General features: G+C 39.2%; 1 protein-coding gene across 10 annotated transcripts in view; it reads right to left on the bottom strand.

Moving 5' to 3' along the window:
* LOC141805173 (disabled homolog 2-interacting protein-like) overlaps nucleotides 1–24989 on the bottom strand; it is a 272306-nt gene that overhangs the window by 70108 nt on the left and 177209 nt on the right. For 9 of the 10 annotated variants that reach the window (XM_074689980.1, XM_074689984.1, XM_074689982.1 and 6 more), the window contains one exon: nucleotides 3290–3443. In XM_074689980.1, the coding sequence (XP_074546081.1) occupies nucleotides 3290–3443 (154 nt within the window). Of the gene's footprint in view, nucleotides 1–3289; nucleotides 3444–24031; nucleotides 24171–24989 lie in introns of those variants that run through there. The other variant, XM_074689988.1, reaches the window with a different exon arrangement.

Raw genomic sequence — 24989 nt, 5'->3', positions numbered from 1 at the left:
AAACAGAATGACATTTTAGTCAAACCATGGTGGAGAAAATAACAAGTATTAGTCCGTGCAAATTATTGCAAACTGTGAATGTATTTTTGTCGCCACTTGGAACCAAAAACTTGCAAAACAGCTGTCGGCTGCAGCTGCAGACGTGGTTGATAAGAGCAAAACAGAACATCCGATTGTCCAAGGATTCCGACTGTAGAGTCCTCTCCTTTGATTAAAAACTAGGAGCAGATTTATACTTTGTTCAAGCCCCACTGTATTCAGAAACACTGGTTCAATGAGAGCTCCATGATGAGATGTGTCCCTCATAAAACGCAGCTTATCTTAAAGAGGGGGTATTCTGCTTTCCCCATACAAAACACATGGCTATAAAGTAACAATGCTGGATGTTTAGACTCAATTTGACTTTCTGAAATGATGATTTCATAGCATAAGAATCTCTATGACTAATTCCTGATACATTAGAGGAGTGGACCTTAAACACCAAGGTGTAGCCAATCAAAGGGAAAAGGGTTTTAAAGTGACGGTAGCTAAGATAAAGTGTTTCTAAAAAGGCTTTCTGAATCAGTGGTGTGAGAAAAATTTGGCCCTTTTTGAACTGTAGGTCAGAAAAAAAAGCACTATACCCCTCTTTAAATCACCTTCATTTAATACAGGTCTCTGAGGCCATGTCCCCACGTAGCCGAGTATCTGGGAAACCGCTTATGTTTTATTACGTTCAGGCCTGTCATCCACACGAAACCGCAGTTTCACATCAATAAAAACAATACTTTTTAAAAACTCTGGCCAAAGTGAAGATTTTGGAAAAAAAATTTTGTTTCTCAAACGTCACAGCTGAATGACAGGGACTCAGGCCGCACTGTTTGGGGTGTTTTCCAGGTTCGTGTGGACCAAAGTATTTTAAAGATGCTATGAGGAGGATCTGTTTCTATTGCACTCCCTCGCCACCTTGTGGCCTGGAGTCTCAGCACACTGTAGTAAATGACTTTTAGGGAGACGTGTGTTTGTTTTGGAAGTAAATGGAGATCGGATCAAAACAAATTTTCTTTGCTTACAGTTAGAGCTGGATCAGATCTGAACCAGCTCTTAGTTATGCTGCTATAGGTTTAGACTGCTGGGGGGAACTGACACACAGGGCTCCTGTTTCCCTCTTTTTCTGTCAGTCTAACTTCTAGTCTTACTGTCCTGTTATAGTTACTGACCATACACCTCTCTGGGAGGGTCTGAGTTTGTCTTGTAGGTTCCTGGGGATCGGTGAAGAAGACGGCCTGCTGCTGTGCTCCTGTCCGACACCAGCTACTACAGCTTTGGATTTGGCCTGCTGGTTTCACCTTAACTGTCGCCACAGCGCCAAACTTCAGACTGCGTCTGTTTCTCTCTCTCTCCCTTTCTGTGTGTGTGTGTGTGTCTGTGTCTGTGTGTGTGTCTGTGTGCGTGTGTGTGTATCCCTATCCCCCCCTCCCCCTCCTTTTTTCTCCCCCCCCCAACACAGTCGAGACAGATGTCTGTCTAACATGAGTCTGGTTCTGTCCGAGGTTTCTGCCCGTTAAAGGGAAGTTTTTCCTTGCCATTGTAACTCGCTAAATGCTGCAAAGTCCTGTACTCATGGTGGATTAAGATAAGATAAGACTCCTTATCTTGTCTTGATGTTGGGTTTCTGCTAATAAAATTTTATTAACATTTACGGGTCTAGACCTGTAAATGTTTTTGTAAAGTGTCTTGAAATAACATTTGTTATGATTTGGGGCTATATAAATAAAGATTGATTGATTGATTGATTGCTTAAGAAAACTTTTTACTGAATACAACACCCAGAGGTAAGGTATTTATCAGGACAGTTACATAGTGCTACAGTTTGAAACGTGACATCAAGCAAATGTTGTTGCAGCTGGCTATACGGCAGCCTGGTGCTCCGACGTGACAACAACCTAACTTTCAGTTTGTACAGTAGTTTAGTAGCTAGTAGTGACAGCCTGGTGCTGTGAGATGTGTCTGTAATGTGTAACGTTTGTGAATCCTGGTTCTGTCCTGCCAGTCATCTACCAATCAGAGCTAACGTAATCTCACTCTTCATTTTATTGATAGACTCTCAAGTTTGAACAGACCACTGCAGAATAACTGTGACTGTGGGTTGGAATCAACATTAGCATAAACAGTTGAGCTCTTTTAGCCTTTAGCTCGTGCTCTATCTCTCTCCTGTTTATCTTTCTTCTGCTCCTCTGTCCTTTTTCTGTCTGACAGTTAGGCTCCAGTGTCCACCATCACTACAAAATTAATCACAGAAATTGTTTTTAGCAGAGAAAAACACAGCTCTCTCTTCTCACTACTTCACATCGTCTGTTTTAAAATCCCCTGCCAGTGTGAACGCTTCAACAGTGCTCAAAGCTAGCAGTCTAGGCACCAACTGAGAAAACTAACAAACAGAACCAGGCTGAGAACGTGTCCATCAGGAAACCACTTCAAAACAGTGATTCAGTTATTGATGTAGTAGAGGAAGCTTGTTTTTGTTTAGTGATGACTGCAGCCAGAAACACTCAGATGGAGATCCTGGGCTCTGACACTGATCCAAAAACAGATTTTAGTCTGGATAGTGCGACTGCGGAGGCTGAGGGGATGATACATGACTTGTAGTTTCTCCTACACGGATGCATCAGAACTCCACATTGGTGTTGTTGTGTTATTAAGTGTTTTTGTCTTATTTTGAGCAAGAGTTGTCTTATTATACTCAATATGAGCCACATTCAACTTATCAGTCCAGAAAAATGTCTTGTTTCAAGTTGTATAAAGACAAAAAATGAGGTCTAAATTGCTTGTATGAAGAAAAAAAATGGAATAAGAAAAATTTGCTTGAAATCAAATTTAATCTTCTCTGTGAATGTGACTCATATCAAATCTAAAAAAGACATTTTCTGCTGAAAATAAGACAAAAACATTTAATATGATTTCAGCTTTTTTGCAGTATGGGGAACAAAATTCGTTGTCAGCAATCATTACAAAAGTTGTCTGGCAAACACTGTGGCCGTCTTAATTTTTCAGGAAATGACTCATAAATATCTGGAGTATCATAAAAATGAGAAATAGACCGGGGATGAACTTTAACTGTGAAGAAAATGAACACGACTTTCTCTCATGGAGCCTTTGATGTCTGAAAATAAATTTGCTTTGGTGATGATTTAATGTTTTAATGAAGCAGGAAACTTCTTGTAGAGACTCAGCAAGTGCACCTTTTTCATTATACTGTGTGTGTGTGTGAGGGATGTGTGTGTGTGTGTGTGTGTGTGTGCCGCCTCACCTCAAAGCAGTAGTCCTGCCCGAGGATGCTGCTGTGAACAGGCTTGATGACGACTTCGTCCTCCATGCTTAGGTCCAGGGCTTCCACAGCAGTACTGGGGCTAAGCAATGACTCATGGGAGCGAGACTCCTTCAGCCTTGGCATCAGATGAGATCTAAGAGCGGAGAAGGAAGAAAAAAAAAAGCCTGAGTCACCCTGCAGTTTGAGTGGAGGAAGAGAAGGAGAGAAAGGGAGCATATGCACAGCGTGTGTTCGCGAGCGTTCATGGTGAGTGTGAAGGAAGAGTGCGAGGATGACGAGGAGAGGATGCTCCACTTTTTGCTTCAAAGTCAGCGAGTCCTCAGCACGACGGGCTCGACACATGTTCACGTATCTGATTCCACGATCACTTGCTAATGGATGCTTTTGTGAGCTGTATTTACATCAAAACATCAATGAATGAGCGGAAAATCCAGGAGGATGGGAGCCAAGCTGCACTGCACACTGCTGCAATGCAGCTGCTGCAATTAGTGTACATCTCACATCATTGATTATCCTTAATCGCCTCAATTATTTCTATGATTTGATAACATTTCGCAGTGTCGAAGATGTTTCTGTTTGTGCTGTGGAGCTGTATTTACAACCACACACCGAACAAGCTCGTGACCCTGTCGACCCCTCTCTTTAGTGCTGTGACAGCAGCTCAGAGTGCACTTTAAAAAGTTCAATAATCTGACAAAGACAGCCCTGGAGCTCTATACGTGGACATTTTTCCACTGAGAGAAGATTACCAGTCAAAGTAAAGACCTGTGTGTTGTTTTCGATGTCACAGGTTTCAGGGAGCATGTTGCACTCCAGGAAAGAGAAAAACTGGATCTGTGAAAACAGGTATTCAAGCAAAACAGATTTTTTGATATTCTTTCGATTTGATAATTATAATATGACCCTTAGAAGCAAAGAAGACCATCTGCAAAAACAGACACTTTTTTGTGGCACTTCAGCTAGCATCTCTACGCTAAAACTGTGCTGTCTGACATCTACTGTAGGTAATATGCCACGGATGGAAAAGCACTGTAAAATCCAGAGTATATGCCAACATGGTGTAGAAAAATTAAGCCTGTTTCGGAAAGAAAAAGGTCTAACCTGTGCATTTGTATGACTTCCATTGCATTCAGCAGTGTGATGTTTCTATGCAGATGTGCAGCTCTTTCTAGTGCCATTTGTTATGACCACCCTTTTGGTTAAATCACTATGTCTTTTAACCTCAAACAAAGCAACAACCTCTGGTCTTAAAATATGAAGTCTAAGCAGTGTTAAAACAAGAGTTAAAAAGTGCAATTCATCAAGCATCCACTTGGGGCAAAACACATACACACTAAGCCAAAAAAGATTATTTTTTACACAAAAAAAAAACTGTTCACAGCCTGGTTTAAAAAATGCCAGGTACTTTGTTTCTCTAGCAGCAACACCCTTAACAGCCAATGAGTTTTGTCATAACTTGTTACTTTTGTAGCTACGAAACTTACAAGTTTTGCTGATGTAAGGGCATGGCTAAACAGACTAGCGTTCTTTATCTGTCTGTAAAAAAGGCTAAAATACTGCCTCTTTAATAGATAAGAACTCAGACAAATCTGAGTTGAATGAAGCTTTTTGAATATGGCTCTTGTCTACAATAGGCTTCAAAAGTTTGTATTAGAAACAGATTGATGACATCATAGACATGAGGTCCATTGCTTAACAGTCTATGTCTTGAACCCTTGTTTTGATTAAGGCCTTGTACACACGTAGCCAGGCATTTTCATCAATGAAGATCTCCCTTGTTCATTTTCAAGACTACTTTTATCCACATGCGGTGGGCAAATCCACCAATGCCGCTCGAGGCACATCAAACCCATATTTGGCAGTGTTTTTCCAGACGTAAAACCCAAATCTTCACTTTTCAGAAAACACTGCCTTCAGTGATATAAAACTGCAGTTTTTGTGGATGACAGGTGTAAAAATATATTAAAATATATGCAAGTGTGGACATAGCCTAAGAAGTTACACCTGACATTGAGCTCTTCTGACGATACGGTACTGATGCCCGGTACCTGGGAATCAGTACCAGTACTCCAAGGTACCAATTTTCTGTACTTTTTTGTGTTTATATGCTAAAAAATATCAATTCATTTAATAATAAAATTTATTTCATTTTTTTTTTCAATTTTATATAGCTGATTTAAGCTTTTTGAATATGGCTCTTGTCTACAATAGGCTTCAAAAGTTTGTATTAGAAACAGATTGATGACATCATAGACATGAGGTCCATTGCTTAACAGTCTATGTCTTGAACCCTTGTTTTGATTAAGGCCTTGTACACACGTAGCCAAGCATTTTCATCAATGAAGATCTCCCTTGTTCATTGAGCTTAAATCAGCTCAATTTTGTATATTCTTTAATATACAAACTTGCAATGCTGTGTTCATGTCCAGCATGGAAAATCACCTACTCTTCCACTCCCTCACAGTCACAAGGATGCATTTAAGTACCTAAACATGATACCTTTTGATTTTTCATGAAACCCGGTACTTTTGACAGAATTTGATTGGTACCTATAAAGGGACCTTATTCTGTACCCATCCCTACATATAGCAGTGACTGCACTATTCCTAAGCTTCCAGAAGAAACTTTGATTTCACGTCAATATTGGCGCCCCCTGTGGATAGAGCTGACCTTGTCCTGCACATTAGTAGGTTTCCTGATTAACCCTCTTCTGCTGTCTTTTACTTGTGGTGATTAAAAGCTGTTTTGGCAGTCTGACACATAACGGTTTCAGTCGTCTGCATAGAAATAATCTTCTCTTATCACTGATGATCTGATTTTATTTTGTAGGTTATTAAGCGTCACAGTAATAGTTTCAATGAGTTTCAGAACCAGTTTAAAACTCCTCACAGGAGCTTTAAGAAGACATTTCCAGTAGTAAGGTGAAATACAGCGGTGCTGAGCATCAGCCCTGTTTTGTTTTTTGCCTTCGGCCTCACAGTGATAAGAGGATGAAAAGCTCAACACTCTTCTGAGGGATGTGAGCAGGGACGGGCGGATACACAAACATCAACCCCTGACACAGACAGCGGCAGGACAATGCAGACGGGGGCAGGAGTAATGACTGAGAACATTCTGTTAATAGTGCCCTCTATGGACAGCTTACACGCTAATCCCATGTATGTGGGCTCTCTGTTTGTGTGTGGACTCGTCCATCTCTTGTACTAGATGAAGAGCTTTCCAGGAAAATAAAAAAATAAAAATGCAGCAGCCGTAATGACAGATTAGCAAGCGCGTGCAGCCCTTTGTACAGTCACCCGGCTTTGTTGTTAAATCCACAGTCCAACGTGGAGTGTATAATGATCCTCTCTTGTTCTTCAACACACACATATGCTAACAAGCACACACATCCTCGGAAAAAGGAGGAAAAAATACAAGTACAAACAGATCAACACAAGAATTTAGGAGCTGCTAGCTTTTTTCCATAGCACAGCTGCAGGAAGAGTGTGTTTGTGAGATCTGCTTTGTGATTGGCTGGCTGGGTTCCGGGCAGAACAGGCAGCGAGTCATGAGAGCTGGGAGGAGGGGAAACAGGGGTTTTCTAGTGGGATATGCTGTTTATGGCAGAGTCCAGCCTGGGCTGCAATGTTTGGATGCTATAAACAAACCTGGCGCTACCATCGAATACAGTGACAACACATATAATATAGCCTCAAGTATGAGAAAAAATGCTACAATTCCTCCTGCACTGATGTACTGCAGCCTCGACACAATGATCCGCATGCTAAGGAGAGGATTGAAACTTCAAAAAGAAAACCATCCCTCTGTTATGGTGCCTTTTTTCTCTGCATATCATATGAGAACATTACCATCAGCTGAAATAGTGGAAGGCTGTGAAAGTATGAACTGATGAATAATAATGCTGCCTGTCATCTCTACTAAACTGCACTGCAATATGTAATTTACAGCCTATTGTGGACCACTTTGTAACCATGACAGTGAAAGATTGTCTGCTGTGTGAAATGTGCTTGTACCTCGTGTGTCACCCAGTTTGACACAGTGATCATGTCAGCTGCAGCGGAATAACAACTGGTATTAAAAGCAGGGATGTCTAAAATTGTGTTTCCCTCCCCCCTAACCTCATCTATTCTCAGCAAATGTCCTTCGTTGTCCTTGACTATCCTTCATTTCTCTGAATATCTCTCCTCTTCTCTCCTTTTCTTTCCCAGTGTCCCCCTCTTTAGCATCTTCCTCACATATCTCACTCCTGTTTAGCTCTCACTGTGTTTACCTTCCATCTCCAGCCCTCTTTTGTCTTTCAGGCTTCATTCGGGCCACATAAATACTTGACTAACACACGTCTGTGATAGCTGAGATAAGTTCAGTGGCTCCTAGAGAGACACAGAGAGGAAGAGAGAGGGTGAAAGGCGCATAAAGCCCTGTAGTAAAATACATAATTGAAAAGGTCGAGCCGTAAAGAACAGGCTTTGTGAAGACATGATCATAAATTACAGAGAAAGAGGAAGCAAACACTTCTCGAAGTGTATATATGGTACCTTGTGTTTGGATTCATAACTTAGTAATTGGCTAAGGGAAACCACACAATACTCCAGCTATTGGAGTAACATTTGCAGCAGTCCATTAGAAATATTTGACAGTTTCACCACTGGGCAGTTTTTGGATTTGTTTCTTAAAAGAATTTAGTTGTTGGTCCCAAATGAATGACCTCATGGTGAATACAATCAGTATTTTCATTCATGATTTTTTCCATTAGTGCAAGAAGTGTTAAGAAGGAAGACGTTGATCACAGTCAATGGAAGATTTGGCAGCAGTTAGTATCACCAAACTAGCTACTAAGCAAACTGCGTGAACCAGTGGTTGTTGTTTAGATACTAGGGATGTCCTGATATTACATTTTCACTTCTGATACGATACCGATACTGCAGCATTGAGTACCGATACCGATATTAATCCGATACAATATCAGCATTAAACATGTATACTTTTATTACTTATTTTGTATCATGTCTATCATGTTAGAAAAGGCTTGATTAACAGATTAATATTTATTACCACAGAAACACACACAAAAGTAGCAAAAACTGGTACCTTTGAGTTAAATCCACTGTCTAATGTACCTACCATTATGTATTAAGACAATTTTCAGGTCTTTTTTAATGTCTACTGCAGCTAAAACGTCTCTATAAGTAAGCCGTGGAGTAAAATGTATGAAAACAAAGTTTGCAAACACAAGTGAAGTTGGATTTTTTTGCATAAGTGAACAGAACGTGACCAAAGCTGAGGACAACCAGAGCTAAATATGTGAAAACTGTTCAGCAAAAGAACCAGCATTGCTGTACGAACTCTGGTTTGTGCAAGTTTGTGAGCTCTCTTAAGGTGACTCACTTTATTAGACAGAGCTATTTTGTTATTTCCTGTTAATTTTAGGACTCCCAAATACACTTAAAATAAAACTGATAGCCTCAAATGCATGTAAGCCTGTCGTTAATGCCATTATTACCATTGTCCACCATGGAAGGTGATGACAAGGTAATGACATGGTTGCAAATGGTCAATAAAGACAGACATTTTTGCAAGTTGTATTGACAACTGTATCCCTCCTACAACTTTTAAATCCGTGCAAACAACAGCCCAGTAGGATTCTTCACTTCACCATAACAAGAGCAAACACATTCAGTGTGAGTTTAAATGATCAGCAGAATTACATTACATGCTTAAGTTTCGATTTCTTTGACTTTGGGGATCTTCTATTGACTATTTTTTTTCTTTTTATGTCAATAAAGTCGATTTTTTATAAATATTTCCAAGAAATGTTTCAATTCCTTGGAATGAAAATGTACACTCAGAGAGTGATCGCACAAGCTGAGACCGAAATAAGAAGGTTAATGAAAAAAACTAAACTCCTGCTTCCTATGTGCTGGTTAGTTGATTTTTTTTTTATTCGTGCACCTTGCAGTCTCGTGCTGGATTTATTATTATGGAACTCAAACTACTGCCCTGTATGAAATCCTATCACCACAGCCTGAGATCACGACACCATGGTCCAGCTCAGGTTCAATAGAAACTCAGTTTGGAGTAAGTTCAGAGCCCAGTAATGGATTCTGAGTGTGTCTGGGCTGCATCCAGTCTGCTTTGTATCTGCATCCTGTAAGAGGAGTTCATCTGATACGGCGTCTGGGATCTGATAAAGTCTGAAACCTCGGGTCCGTATAGGCGTCAGAGCACTTAGACTTCTTACACACTGATTTGCTGGCTAGCTGGCCGGACCACAGGGGATTATGTTTGTGCTGATGGCTTCAGATAGGCTGAATTAATACACTGCAACTCTAAATAACAGAGAAAATCTACATCCTGCTGGGTTTCTACAAGAGAATGTGTTATTTCACAACAAAGACGTACACGACAACAGCACGTTACACGGCACGTGAAATGCTCTTAATCTACATATGGGAAATAATTCCCTCCAACATGCTAAATAAGCCTAAGCGTCTGACATAACCTTAAACAACAAATACTTTCCTCAAGAGAGGCGTCCACTTACTGCTTCCTCAAAGCAGTCTGGTGTTAAGTCTTGGAGTGTTTACAGTGGTTTCCGCCCTGCTCAGTGTTTACACAGCATTTAGCTTTGCTGTTAAAGCAGCCTTTCAAACAATCAATAAGCTTTGTACTCAGAGACTGGCGCTGTAATTACCTGTTAATCATGGTCCCTACCAAACAAACACATTAGAGCCGTGTACCAGTGGTTAAACATTTTATCATAAAGGTGTGTAGCATTTTAATTTTCACTTAACCTTTATCTAACAACAATAAAAACTCATCAGGATTTAAAATCTCTTCTTTAGAGTGTCTTGTATTGGTGTCAGCAATCTGATAAGTTCAATGAAACGCAAGCATGCAACAATTCAGAGACCCTAAAAACATCCCCACACCACTAAAATTATGTTCAGATTCCATATTTATAAAGAATATCATGCATATGAAAGAAAGCAGGATAAATATAGTCTGGAGAGGTACGAGTTGTTCATGCTAATCTGAATTAATTCACGAGTTTATAATTTCCTGAAAGAACTGCATCAATTTTCAAAAAAAATACAAATGAAATAAAAAATAAAAATGCCATTAAAGCTCCTGTGTGGATTATTTTTACAAGGTATGTAGCAAACTGAAAGTAATGCAGATGTCTCTGCATGATTTACTAAAGTAAGCAAAACCATTACTGACAATATACACTCCTCTGTTGTTATCTTGATGCCTAAAACTGCTGCCACTGGACAATATGGATACCAGTTTACTCCTGGATGGCACGTTGGACTTCAAAAACTTTCAGATCAGTGTATCAGAGAAAAGTAAGATGCACTCTGTTTTGAACAAAAGTAAAATACCACCAAATTATCGTAACTTTGAGCGATTGCCCCCTGTGAGCTAAGCATACAGGTGCAGATTGTCAGACTAATACATTGCAAAAACAGGAAATCCTATCAAGTGTTTTTGCCTTATCATCAGTTGAAAATGTCTTTTTAGACCAAATATGAGCCACATTCACCTGACCAGTCCAGAAACATGTCTTATTTCAAGTTATTTAAAGCCAAAATTGAGGTCCAAATTTGAGTAAGAAAATCTGCCAATGGGGTAAGAAAAATGTTCTTGTATTAAGACATTATTCTAATCTTGACAGGCACGTTTCTCCTACCTCACTGGCAGATTTTTTTAACTTGTTACAAGCAATTCAAACCTCATTTTTGTCTTTAAATACCTTGAAATAACATTTCTGGTCTGGTCGTGTGAATTTGGTTCATATTAAGTCTAAAAAGACATTTTTCACTTAAATCAGACAAAGACACTTGGTAAGATTTCATTTTTTTTGTTGTGTACTAGTGAGTGGCCATGTCTCAAAAAAGGAAGCAGAGTGTCCAAAACTGACACAGGTCTGAGTTTAGAACTAAAAATCCTATAAGTAATGTACAGATTGCTGACAACTTGGTGGCAACTGACTCCATGTGAGTCAACACTGTGAAAAACTAAGAACTGGTTTGTATGGACGTAGATTCTTCATATGAACTTAAAAACTGTTCCAAGATCAAACTTAAAATGTTGATTATGGATATGCAACAAATCTTGTATAACTTTTAAAATCCTGTTACTGATCCTGCTAAAGAAAGAATGATTTGACAGTAAAACCACAGTTACTGCCTGATGGAGTAACAGGCACTTTAGCTTCTGATCTGCTTTACATATTAAAAAAGAGATCAGTAGAAACACTGATGATGTGAACTGTTGGTTTAAAACCACAAGAGATTATTTAGCGAGACCAGCAGCGCATTGGTTAGACAGGTTACGTGTAATAGTGTGCTTAAGGTGAGGTTTTAGCACACAGTTTTCATCACATTCATCTCCCTGTGGAGTCTCAAAGTTCATTAACTGCTCCTCACAGCTGACTCCAGCTTGTAAATTGAGCTGGAACCAGCCAGCAGCATCTACCACTCTGAAAGCACCTGTCTCTGAACTCTAACATCAAAGCGGAACACCTCGCCGTTAACAGCAAAACATGAATCGCACAGTAATTGTTCAAGCTTGATTATGAAACACAGCCACTGCAGAGACGGGCAAGCGGACAAATGAGCCATTATTCCTGCATGGAGCCGTCACAAAATGAAGTGTCCATTATGCCCAGTGCTTTGGCTCTGACTTGGTGGAAAGGACCACAGGCCGTGATGAAACAATTACGTGTCTGTCACATTGCAGAGGAGTCTGTCACGGGCTTGATCGCTCATTTGATCTGAGCAGATGTGCTAAGTCATTCTCTGAACTTGGCCAGAATAAAGCAGCTCTGTCAGATCAAAGAGGAAGTCAAAGATACCCCAATCAATGGCTCTGCTCAGAAACGTCTTTTAGGTATAAAGAAGCCATTGTGGTTTGAACATAGGCTTGTAATAAAGACACAGACACAAGCGTTATGAAGAAAAAGATGGAAGGTGATAGATTGGAAGTGGTGACATTTACTGGAAAACTGCTTCAACACACCACTCTAATAAGTCAAGGAAAACGTTCAACCATAATATCATCAATAAAAGGGCCTTATATTGACAAATCTTCTAAATTCACAATTTCTTATGGGCTCTTACACATTTTCCTTGATTTTGGAGCCAGCCCCCTGTTGGTCGGTAGAGGAACTGCTGCTTTTTTTCCCCAACATGGCTTCATATTTAACACTAGGGGGTGCTACTTGGTTGTTTACATATATCGTATATAGGAAGTGGACGTATCTTCTTCTTTTTTTTACAAGTAAATTATTTCAACCTGCAGTCCTTCTAATGACCAGCAGAGGGACTGTAATGCCACATTATGTAATATAATAGTATTGCTAGGCCCTGCTGGTTGTGGCTGCCTGTTACAGCAGCTCTCTCTTCTTTGTCCGTTTCTTGTAATTTTTTCGTCTCTTTTTCGTCATCTCAGCATTTAAAGACTGGTTTTGTCTTCAGTGATATTTTTACTATTTTTGCTCCTGTGTTTGTCTGGAGATCCAACATGTAACCATGGCTGTGTTGTTTACATGTGAAATCAGCTGTTAGCAGCCTGTAGCATGTCAGTGCTAACTGGTGCAAGGCCTGATGTTTCCCCACGTGCTGGTTCTCAAGTGTGAGCTAAGAAGTGACGACATGGACCTGTCCTTCCATCCATCGTTATTGGGAAAGTAAGATCTATCTCTAATAAGATGGACAAGCTAGCTGTGCTAACCCAGCAACGGAGGGAATACCAGAAGGCAGAGTAGCATCTTGCTATTCACATACATGGCTAACAGAGCTAACACCAGACATCAATGCCACATTGGAAGAACTTCACCTGCTGTGAGCAAACAGACGCAATATGTAATAAACTTTGTCGCATTGTGTAATAAGTTCTTACATACATATGAGTTTTTACAAAATGTGGGTTCCCATACGTAATAAGTAATAACTTCTTACATAATGCGGCAAGTTTATGACTTATCATGTTCGAGAATTTTATTTCAAAATGCAGCAGATTATTACAAAATGTGGCGTTACAGGGACCCCATCAAACTCAGATTTCACAGCATTTTGTAGCCAAACTAGCCAAACTTCCTATAATGTCATCAACAAAATGTTACCCAAGATAACACTTCCACAATAGTTCAAAGAGGGGTTTAAAGGTTTCTTATAATGTTAACATAGATACAAAGTCATAGAGCTGGATGTCCGTACTAATCGTGTGCAAGTTTTCCAACCACAACACGTCTGTAAGTTATAGAAAAGTCCTGATTCTGTCTGGAAACTGGTCAAAACACTTCAGTGTTAAAATAGCATGAGCGCTACATGAGATGTGGTGAAATGATTAGGCCATCTCAAGAGGAATTGGTTCATGACATGTTGGAGAGGCAGGCCTCAAACACCAAGGTCTGCCAACAGCTCAGCCCCGAACCGGCCTCCAACAGATAGAGGCTGAAATAAGGATTTCTACAACACTAGTGAGAAAAAAAAATCTTTTTTGGAGCTAAAAAGGATCAATACCCCTTTTTTTAAAAAAACAAAAAAAAACAAAAACAGACTGATGCTTACCTCCCACATAATGCCTCTGTAGCACCCTGTGAGGGCTGATCAGAGGTGGGTTGGCTTCAAGTTTCTGCCATATTGAATTGACAACTTTCCACATTTTCAACCAGGAAGCAAAGTCACTAGTTCAAAGTTCAAAACAAATGGCTGATTTCAAACTGGCTATGTCCACTTCATCTGTGCAGTCTTTGAGTTTTGGGGTAACCTGTTCTCAGGCATCAACCTTCAGCCATCTGTTGCTTGTCATCTACACTGGAGTAAACAGCTGGTTGACTGGCGGCAGGAGCACACTGGCAATAATACAAACTCCTGGACGATAGAGGAGACAGAAAGAAGAGTAGTCAGACGGAGGCAAGGGAAAGAGACAAGGGGATCCTGTCAGATGCTGCTGGTGCAGAACACTAGATGTGTGAGTCGAACCGCTGACATGTGGCAACAAGCCTCGAAGCCCAAACACCAATCAGGGGCAGCAAAAAGAAAAGGTTCAGTCAACAGAACAGCAGAGAAAACCACATTTTCTCTCCAAGTTTGGAAGCTGCAGGATCTCTGGGGAGGAGAGGAAAGTATGGTGAAGGTTGTGAGTGAGTGAAGAGCAGCTGGATGTGCAGCAGCTAATGTGACAACCCAGCTATTACTCCCACCGCCAATATCCCTGAGAGGAAAATTTCCGCATTTGAAGTGCCACTCTCATCAAAAAACATCCTCTCTACTCATCCATCCGTGACCTTTCCGAGTCCTGATTGGCTGGCCGGGAAAGCGCTAACAATGAAAACACGAATATGCATTTAAACAGATGGGTAAAACAGATGAGTGGGCACAGTCAAGCCTGGGTTGATGCATATCCAGTGCATTAGCGCTTCACCAGCAACCGTGTGCTGGTGGACAGCATCGGCTTTTGACGGCGGTCTAATGGACAGGAGACAAAAGACAGATTAAAGGGAGGAGACGTCGAGAGAGAAACTGCTTGGGGCATCTTTGAAGCTTTGGTGTGACCGCCTTTGTGAAGAACCAGTTAGCGCTAAAGATGCAAGCACACATTATCCAAAAAGTAAAGAAGGAATAGCTGCACACAAAGACGGCCTTTCATTTACAGGCAGGAAGGAAGCTTTTAAAGGCAAGTATGAGACACATGCAAGCACACAAACACTCCCTTCCCATTTAACACACACACACAGGAAAGGAGGGAGCTAGCTTTAGCATTTAGTACTAAATGATTAGCTCCTCTCGGCTTCTTTTCAGGCGTCTGCAGGGATTGCCTGACTCAAAGCGCTGGCAGACATTCTACAATGTGGGAAAAGTTGGCTGGTAACAGAGATCAGGTGGCAGGAGAACAACTGTTGGGAGAGCTAACGCAGCAACCGAGCCAGGCTGTCTGCTAACACACACACACACACACGCAGACAGGCACAGCTTGATCACACAGGCAGAGCATAGCCTCCCCGCTACGGCTGGGAGGTAATTCAGTGTAACATCTGCTAGGACACTCACAGCAGGAGACCAATAGGGAGCACTGAACTGGCTGGGATTTGGTTCTCTGAGGTCATGGTGTTGAGTGAAAGAGAACAGAACAGCTGGGCGAGACTTAAAACCAAACCACAGCCGGACTGAGGAAGATGATACACAGCTGCAGAGCACAACATGCACATTACCTGTGAGAAGGCTGTCCTCTTTAAAGGACTCACTGGATGAACCTTTCCATTTTAAAATCCCAAAATGAGGATGAAACAAATCAACTTTCTAAGCCCTGATACCGGTACCAATAACTCTGCTTTGATATCGGCCAATACTCATACCTGTAGTAACTCAACATTCTGTGTTCTTTAATACGCTGATGACACTGAGAAGTATGTTTGGCACTTCAGGCCTTTTCAAGATGGTCTATTTGTCAACAATATCCGAGTACATCCCTATCCTGAAACTTCCTCTGGACATCAGACTTCTTAAACCTTAATTTAACCAGGAAAAAGACTTGTTAAGATTAAAAATCTCTTCTCCAAGAGTGTCCTGGCCAAGGCAGCAGCAGCACAGAACATTTCCACCACAGACACACAAATACACATTAAAAACATCTTCTGTCAGAGAAGACATTTGCAGAGAGATGGAGCTGCCTACAAATCATTAAGGATCTGTTTAAAAGCATCCAGAGAGCACAGTGTGGTGGGGGCAGAGCAAAACGGCATGGTGTCATCAGCATAAAATTCAATATTTGTTTTAAAAACATTATGGTCTATTTTATTGATGTCGATGATAAATAAAAGGGGACCTAGGACCGAGCCTTGAGACACACCTTTAGACAGTAAAAGTCTCCCTGACATATATATATATATATATATATATATATATATATATATATATATATATATATATATATATATATATATATATATATATATACACACATGTATATTTTCCTTCACCCTCAAACATTAAATCAGATTGAACTTTTCCTGTTTTTGGTCAATGAGGATTACCAAAATTATTTCTATTTTCTAAATGCTTGAATAATGAAGGAGGTAATTATTCAGACATTTTTTTTTATTATTTTCTTGAGAGTCATAATGTTGCATACATTTCATTAGTATTTGATAGCACTGCCTTTACACTGTATGACTTGGGTCAAATGTTTTGGATATGCCTCCACAAGCTTCTTCTGACAGAAATGGTGTAACTGAGCCAAGTTTGTAGGCTGAATACAAATAGAAGTGTTTTTGGTAATTCTTATTGACCAAAAACAGGAAAATTTGAGTCTAATTTAATGTTAAACAGTGGAAAAAAACAAAAACAAAAACAAAAAAAAAAAACGGTTATGTGCCTTTTTATATAGTGTATGTAAACTTGTGGTTTCAACTGTACACACACAAAAGATAAAATAGAAAGTTAATAATAATAATTAAAAAAAATGAAAGATAAATAGCAAAGTAATTAATAATTAAACTTGGAGGATGCTAAGTGCTCTGCATTTCACTAAATTGTTATTATTTTTTCATGAAGCTATTCTTGTTATAGTAGTCTATGAATGGCTGCAATATTAAAATAAACATATTTATCTTTCCCCTCAGGGGAATTTTATTTTTCTAAGCTGGAGGGTTTTTATGTTTCAGACCAGATTTTTTTTTTTTTATACATCTTTTTATTTAGCCCACATTTTAACTATTATTTTAAAGACTGGATTTAATTTTGTTTCTATTTATCAGTTTGTTTGTTTTTTTTAAAATCTTTTACTGGTAGGTATTTGCTAACTCATTTAAACATTTAATCAGTTGTAGTGTAGCATTTTTTTTCCTTTATTGTTTTTGATGTTTAATTCTGCTTTAAAGCACTTCAACCCACCATTCTAATTAGTTAAAATTTTTAACCATAATACTATCAATAAAAGTACATTACAGTGAAAAATCTTCTGAATTCGCACTTCATTATGGGCTCTTACATGTTTTCCTTGGCTTTGGAGCCAGCCCCCTGTTGGTCGATAGAGGAACTGCACCTTTTTTTTTTCCCACAAGGCTTCACAAGTCTATCATTCTCTTTGCTTTGGCCTTTTATTATTCACTGATCACTGTCATATTTCTGTGGTCTGGGTGAGCTAGATTGGATTGGATTGAGCTCTACAACATGTGACACGTGTTAAATGTCCTCAGCTTGAGTGTTCTCAGGTCAGTAAAGGTCAGAGGGTTATTGCTATAGCACATCATGTAGCTACTAAAGCACAATAGACTTTGTCTGTACTCACAGTAATTACACCAGGGTACACGGCGAAACGCCACAAGGACAGACAATATATAATGAGGTCAAAGGTCGCACTAATGAAGGACTCCTTGAGTAGCAGCTGCAGTCAGAGGGCAAAGACAAATCTCTCGCTAATGACTAATGGCTTTCTGGGAACTTACCCCCGCAGTGAGATCAGTATATTGATTTAAATAATGCATTTTATGGCTCGTGTAGTCGGAAAACAAAATGTGATTGAATCGGGCTTCTCTGGCGTACACACAGTTGGTTTTTTGTCGTGCAGCCTCGTGGAATATTCTGTCTCATGACTTCAAGTCCTAGTAGCCCAGTGTGACTAGTCACCCACACACATTCACACGCGAGTGGAATCCCCCGAGCTGTAACAACACTCAGGCACTCACAAAGACGCTGCCAGAAACAGAAAGGGAAGGAAAGGAAGAGGACAGTAAATCTGATAAATGTCTGCTGTAAAGCGCCTTTGCTTTCCAGCTCTTGTAGAACATGGGCTGTGACAAAAGTATGATAAACTTGAGGATTGCTGTTGGAGCTGAACGATAAATCACAATTTCAGGCCTGTCACAACGTGAGCATCTGCAGTAGACGAAAAACATCTTAATTCATTACAACGAATAAGACAAAATATTTTGTATAAGCAGACAGTGCTGTCTCTATCAGTGCTGTTCTTACAGAGGTGCTGTGATTAACTCAGTGGGTGAAGTGCCCATGCACATTCACACCACTCTGATGCTGTCAGGGGAAGACAGGACTAGATACCAACCGCAAAAATTAGTGCTCCTTTATTGGTAAAAATAATTTGCATATTGATCCATTAGTGGGAAGAGGCTGCAATGCATGGTAAATGGACAGTGCTTATAGAGACGTTTCATTACTTAAAGCGCTTACATACACAGCAAAAAAGGAAATTAAAGCAAGTTTTTGTCTTATTTCTAGTAAAGAATTGCCTTATAAGGTGAAATAGAAGCAAGCAATAGAACAATATGTTTTTTTCGGGGTCGATACTGATACCGATTATTAGTAGTCCAGAAGGCCGATAATTGATATTTGGGGCCGATATTCATTCACTGTAAAAGTTAAAATAATATGAATAATAAAAACTTAACTTTGTTTAATTGCCTTTAAGCATATTTAACAGCTCCCAGGCTCAGCAGCTGTCTTCTGGTGCAATATTTCTTCTTCTATTTATATGACAGATTTTTCAAATATCTAACAGTGCAATACACTTTGTAAATATGTTTGTCAATTGTCAAAGGTCACTTTTAAATGACAGTGTTAATAATAATAATAATAATAATAATAATAATAATAATAATAATAATCTTGCATAGCCCTTGTTTTCATTATTTTTTTATATTATTTATTCTGGCACTAAAGTATTTCATATTTTTATTAACTTATTTATGGACAATATCACTGTGTGTTGCTATAATCCCGGAGGCCATAGCAACAAAATTTAATTCCAAGTGCACTCCTGTGTTATTTGCGTAATGACAATAAAGGAAGTCTAAGTCTAAGTCTAAAGTTAAATTAACACTTTAAAAAATAGCTCTCTAAAGTTTTCTACAGCAAGTCAAGTTTTAAAAAAAAATGTGTTTTCAAAAAAAGGAAGCGGATGCCGATATGCTTCAAAATCCTGAATATTGGCACTGATGATCGGCCCAGCTGATTGTCGGTCTATCCCTAATATAAGCCACATTCCTTCAGAAAAAATCTATCATTTCAAGATATTAGAATAAAAAAATTAAAACTGAATTGATTCTAACAATGAAAAAACAACAATTAATTGGTCAAGAAAAGAGTTTGTTTAAAAAGTTATAATATGTTAAAGAAAGAAGAAACTTTACAAGAGCATTACGTTTGCTTTAATGGCAAATCTTTTTCATTCTTAACAAATTTGAGCATTGCTGTTAAAGCAAGGCGTCATTTTTGTATCTAAATATTTGAAAATAAGGCATTTTTTCTGGACTTGTCGGTGAATGTGGCTCATTTTGTGTTGAACAAGATATTTTTTCTGTAAAATAAGACCAAAAACAATCGCTAAAATTTCAGTTTTTGCAGTGCCTTACGGGCCACATTCAACCATTCATTCCACCTTTATACACTAATTGCTCAAAGACACTTTGTCATGCATTAAGCAGGACCTTGATTTTAACCCTGAATCTTATGATTACGGGTTGCCTGACCCTACCACTGCCAAAAAATAAATCTTATCAAGTGTTTTTGTCTTATTTTCAGAAGAAAATATCTTGTTAGACTTAATATGAGCCTCATTCACCTGACCAGTCCAGAGAAAATGTCTTGTTTTAAGTTATTTAAATACAAAAGTTAGGTCTAAGTCATATAAGTCATATAAACCTAACAGAATGGAATTGAGTCTGATTCATAAGCAGTGAAAAACTCCTTACAGGGGCTTTAAATCCTGAAAGTGATTTTGTGATAAAGACAGTTTAATGGTGAAACTCCATTGACTGACATTTGGATGATTGGTTTATTTGTTCTTGTATTTCTTTTTTAAATGTACATTAAATATCTCTAGCCCCTCAGTTCCTCTTAACACTCAAACAAAAACCTTTTTAGCAGACTTGTGTAACGGATGTTCTGGTTCCCTTTCAGAAAGTGTTTGTGATAATTATCTGTCCCTTCAAACACCATCCAACTCAGTCCACTCTGATACCACCAGTGAAAATCCTTGGCAGGTCGAGGCTGATTCATTGTTTTCAACCTTTAAAAAAAGCAGCATTCAAAAGAAAAGGAACATCTTTTTTACTTTGTGACTCAAAGAGCCTCTGACCACCATTTCCGCTCTCATTAATTCCGCACTAAAAAATCCCTGGCCAGGAGAAAAGAGTGGAGGCAGGGGCGGAAGACGGAGGCGAAGATAATAGAGTTATCAGCGTAGTAAGACAGGGGATAATGAAAACGTCGGCTTAATTGGGCCAATGTCGGCCCAATTAACGGACTTATCATTCGGCTTCGGGCCATCGAGCAATCTTTAACTGTTAAACCCTGAAGGGCAGCGAGGTGTCAGGGTGGCTGGAGAGACTGTCCCTCAACATTAAGATCCTGACTCTGATCGAGGAGATAATATCCTGACATGAACCACTGAATATAACACAACTAATTAAATGATAGGTTACACATATCACTAACCCCCATGACATACCACAACCACACGCGCTGAGAAAATCAATGTTTGAACTTTAACTTCTCCTATTTGCTGTTCCCTGTGAGCTGCTATTGGTTTGTGATAAGTGATGTGGAAATATGATCAAGCTTAAACCACAGAGCTTCACTCAGACAATGACTGAGGGCAAGACAGTCACATATCTGCGGCTATTACTCAGCTTTGACCACAAGGCTGAGAATACTTACAGCACACCAAGGTCACGGATATGGTGTGTGCATGTGTGCACATGTCCTTCAGTGTGTTTTCATAATCATGTGAATGTATTTATATGTTTTGAAGGCAAAAAAATAGGGATGCACGATATTATTGGCACATAATTGGTCAATATCAGCTTATATCAGATATCGGCCAAGACACCAACTTCCGCCGATATAACAAACCAATGAAATAATGGGCTTAAGCTGCAGATATTTTTTGCACTTTTTGTGATTTTGTTTGCACAGTTCAGATTGAGTAGTCCCATATTTGGCACCTTTTTTGAGTTAAACTTGTAAGAAACATGTATCTGACTCATTAAGGCACATTTCCTATTTACAGGAAGTAAACTATTTTATTCAATTTGGGTTTAATTGCTGTACAGTTGTAGTTTTCACAACGTCACCCTGTTAAAATAACAGCCTAAGTCGTTTTGTCAAGTTTTTTTGAAAAACACGAAAAACTTTACCAAATATAGAGCATATGATATTTATGCATAAAACATTGTGTGTCAATCATGTAACATAAAAGAATAAAGTGACTTACGCTAATTTTTTTAAGAGTCTAGTGCAACTTCGGCAACTTTAAACATGGCTTAAACTGACCTTTCATTCCATAGTGCAAACTCCAAACTGAAATTACCCTGAGTTAAATTACCCTGAGTTAAATTAAACAAATGTCAGGTAAATCAAACTTCTCCAGGTCTTCTTTACTTTAACTTAACCCATTTCCAACATCCAGTTTTGGCATATTTGAACCCTGTCCATTAACTTTCCTTTAATTCCATACAGCAAACTCAAAACGGAAATTAACCTGAGTTACATTACTCAGAGTTAAATTACCCTGAGTTGAATTACCCTGAGTTAAATTAAACAAATGTCCGGTAAATCAAAATGGTCAGGAGGCAGTTCCTTTCCTCACTTCTCCAGGTCTTCTTTGCTTTAACTTAACCCATTTCCAACATCCAGTTTTGGCATATTTGAACCCTGTCCATTAACTTTCCTTTAATTCCATACAGCAAACTCAAAACGGAAATTACCCTGAGTTACATTACTCAGAGTTAAATTACCCTGAGTTGAATTACTCTGAGTTGAATTACCCTGAGTTAAATTAAACAAATGCCAGGTAAATCAAATTGGTTAGGAGGCAGTTCCTTTCCTCACTTCTCCAGGTCTTCTTTGCTTGAACTTAACCCATTTCCAACATCCAGTTTTAACAACTTTTTGAAACCTGACCATTAACGCTCCTTTAAACCCACAAAGCAAACTCAAAACTTCAATATCTCCAACCTAAACTAAACAAATGTCAGGTCAATCAGACGCTGAGTAGGCATACTCAAACATCTCTTACCAAAAAGCAAAAACATTTCTTTAATTTTAAAACTTTTAGGGGGATTATTGCCTTGGCTAGCCAGGAATAGGTAGCTAGCTAAAAGAAGCTAAATTTGTGGCTAAACTATAAGTTGTGAAATTTAGACTAAGTTACTACACAACATTATACCCTAGCCTTATGATAGTGAACCTGATCACTCACCAGTAGAAACTGATTCAAGTATCATGTTTGCAGCTTCTTCTGTACTTAAGTTTCGATTTCTTCTTGAAGCAGCTGCCATCAAAATTAAATTGCCCAAATCACACATTTTATCCTTAATAATCCAAAATTTTGACTTAGGCTGGAAATAAAATGACAAAGTCATCCTCTTGACATAGGCCATTGTCTTAGCGTGATCCTTTTAGCTAAAGCTTTAAGTGATTTTACCAGAGATGGTCAACATTATCAAGAGATGATTTAAGCCAAAAACTCATTTTTGTCAAAAAAACGACTGAGGACATTAATTTAATGGGGTGACGACGATATGCCCCCTGTAAACAGACGTTACATTGACTGACTGTCAATTCTGAAGTTGGCCAAATTTGCCCTGGTTGTGGGTAATGTTATGATTTTCTCAGGAAAGGCATCATCCAGCTTTCAAGTAGGATTTCCCTTTTGGATTTTATTTTTGTTTGAAAGCAATCGTATAGTTTTTTTTTGTTCTGATTTTGTACAAGAAATGAATATTACACAACAAATGTGAAAAGAGTATGCGCCATAATACAACATGCTAATTCTTATACAGAAGAGAGTTGATCATCTCTGCATCAGAAAAACTATCTGTATCAGTATCAGTATCAGATAATATTGGCTTATCAGGTATCTGCAAATAATCCAATATTGTGCATCCCCTAAGAAAAGGGCATAATGTTTTTATTTTAGTACAAAATTAAGAAAGCATGATGAGAAAAGGTTTTTCTCTTGCATAACTGTAGATGCCTGGGGAACCAGTGACTTAATGTGCATAAAAAAGGAGAAGAGAAGATGAGGAAGTGTGTTTTTCACTTCTTGACCTGAATATTCAAACACCCCCGTGGCATTGGACAAAGAAGCAAGCAAACACACAAGTTGACGATGAGAAAAAGAGAGCAGACTCCTCTTCCCACACTGAGAAAGGCGAAACTCAGAGACAAAAACCAAATCAAGCCGCTCACCCCTGCAAGAAGCACTTTTCTTTCTTTTTAATTTTCCAGCTCTCAAAGTTGCCTTCCTGCAACCCAATTTAGAAAGGTGAAGCAGCTTCAGCACAGTGTTGGCTCTAAATAGTAAAATGTGCTCTCAGTGCTGGGCTCTCTTCTGCACTCTGAAGCCAAGCTGCGCCTCTGGCTCTGAATAGTTTTCAAATTCAAGTCTGAGCGTGTCCTGCTTTTTTTTTTTTTTTTTTTTTAAATACACAACACCATCTTTTCAAACTCTACTCTGCTTTTAATTAACTACCCTGACCTTTCTATACATTTATAATTCATGCAGAAATCACTTTATGGCACTTTAGATAGCAGAAGATAATTACATCAAGGTGCAGTTTGCTGTCCTGAGTGAACCGTGGGCGGCTGCAGATACAGAGGTTGCTAAAAAACCACAGCTGTGCTGGAAATATCCACAGCAACGAGGCAGCCAGCACTTCAAAGCAGAAAGTTTGAGAACAGAAACAACACTTACGATCTACTGAATATGTGAAGCATTGTTCAGGAGAGTCTCTGCGAGCTGGATCCCCAAAACCCGCGGCTTCAAGTTTGCGTCGCATTCCTCAGCAAGCGGCTGGCCTCAGTGTTTTCCCGACTATTTTTGAGACTCTGGGAACGTGGCTGGAGGCTCTGCCCTCTGAGTTTACACCGCACCGCTCCCAAAGGATGTCTGTCGCTACTAACACACCCCTCTCCACATCCCATTTAAAAAGACAGCGCTGTTATTTGGGAGCAGGCTGCCTGTGGTCCAGTGTAACGTTATAGGGCGGTGAGGTAATGCAGAAAGAATACAGGTAGGAGTCAGGGAGCTGGGGATGGTGATTCTTTGTAAACAGAACAAAGGTTAAAGGTAGAATTTCTTTCACATCCTTCAACGTCTGTGTATTTAGGGCTGCAGCTATCAAATATTTTAGTATGCAAGTATTCTACTGAAAATCCCATCGAGTAATCGAATAAAATATATTTTCGTTTAGTTCAAGAGCAGTTATTTTTCAAATGAAAGTTTTTCTCTTTAAGAAATAGAATTTTCTGATACAGCATGTCAATAAGAGCACTTGCTTTGGTAGCTCCAACATTTGTAAACATACTTTGACACATTTTTTGTGCCTTGTACATCTCATCAAATGTTGTGGACCCAAATGGCACCCGTTTCGTAGAATGACCCATTAGTCTCCAAACTCCAGAAAAGAAGCTAGATTTGTTGCTAGTTGCTATTTTGCATAAGAGGCAGCTTGAGGGGTCTGAAAACTCTCTTAAAGTGACACTCCAGGATGGAACAAGTTGGGTCCTATCACAAGGTTTAGGGCAGAAATTACCCCTACAGCAGTGTTTTTGTGCAGCAGAAGCCCAGAGCACTCGTACCAAACACCCCCTCCCTGCTCCTCTGCAGGTTTCCTCTGCACTCAGACGGGGTCATATTTTACTTGACCAAA

The sequence above is a fragment of the Halichoeres trimaculatus genome, unplaced genomic scaffold (genome assembly GCF_033239565.1).
Source record: "Halichoeres trimaculatus isolate MK-OKI-2021-1 unplaced genomic scaffold, fHalTri1.1 fHalTri1_scaffold_16, whole genome shotgun sequence".
Lineage (NCBI taxonomy): Eukaryota > Metazoa > Chordata > Actinopteri > Labriformes > Labridae > Halichoeres > Halichoeres trimaculatus.
This window is presented reverse-complemented; position numbering and strand designations above follow the sequence as displayed.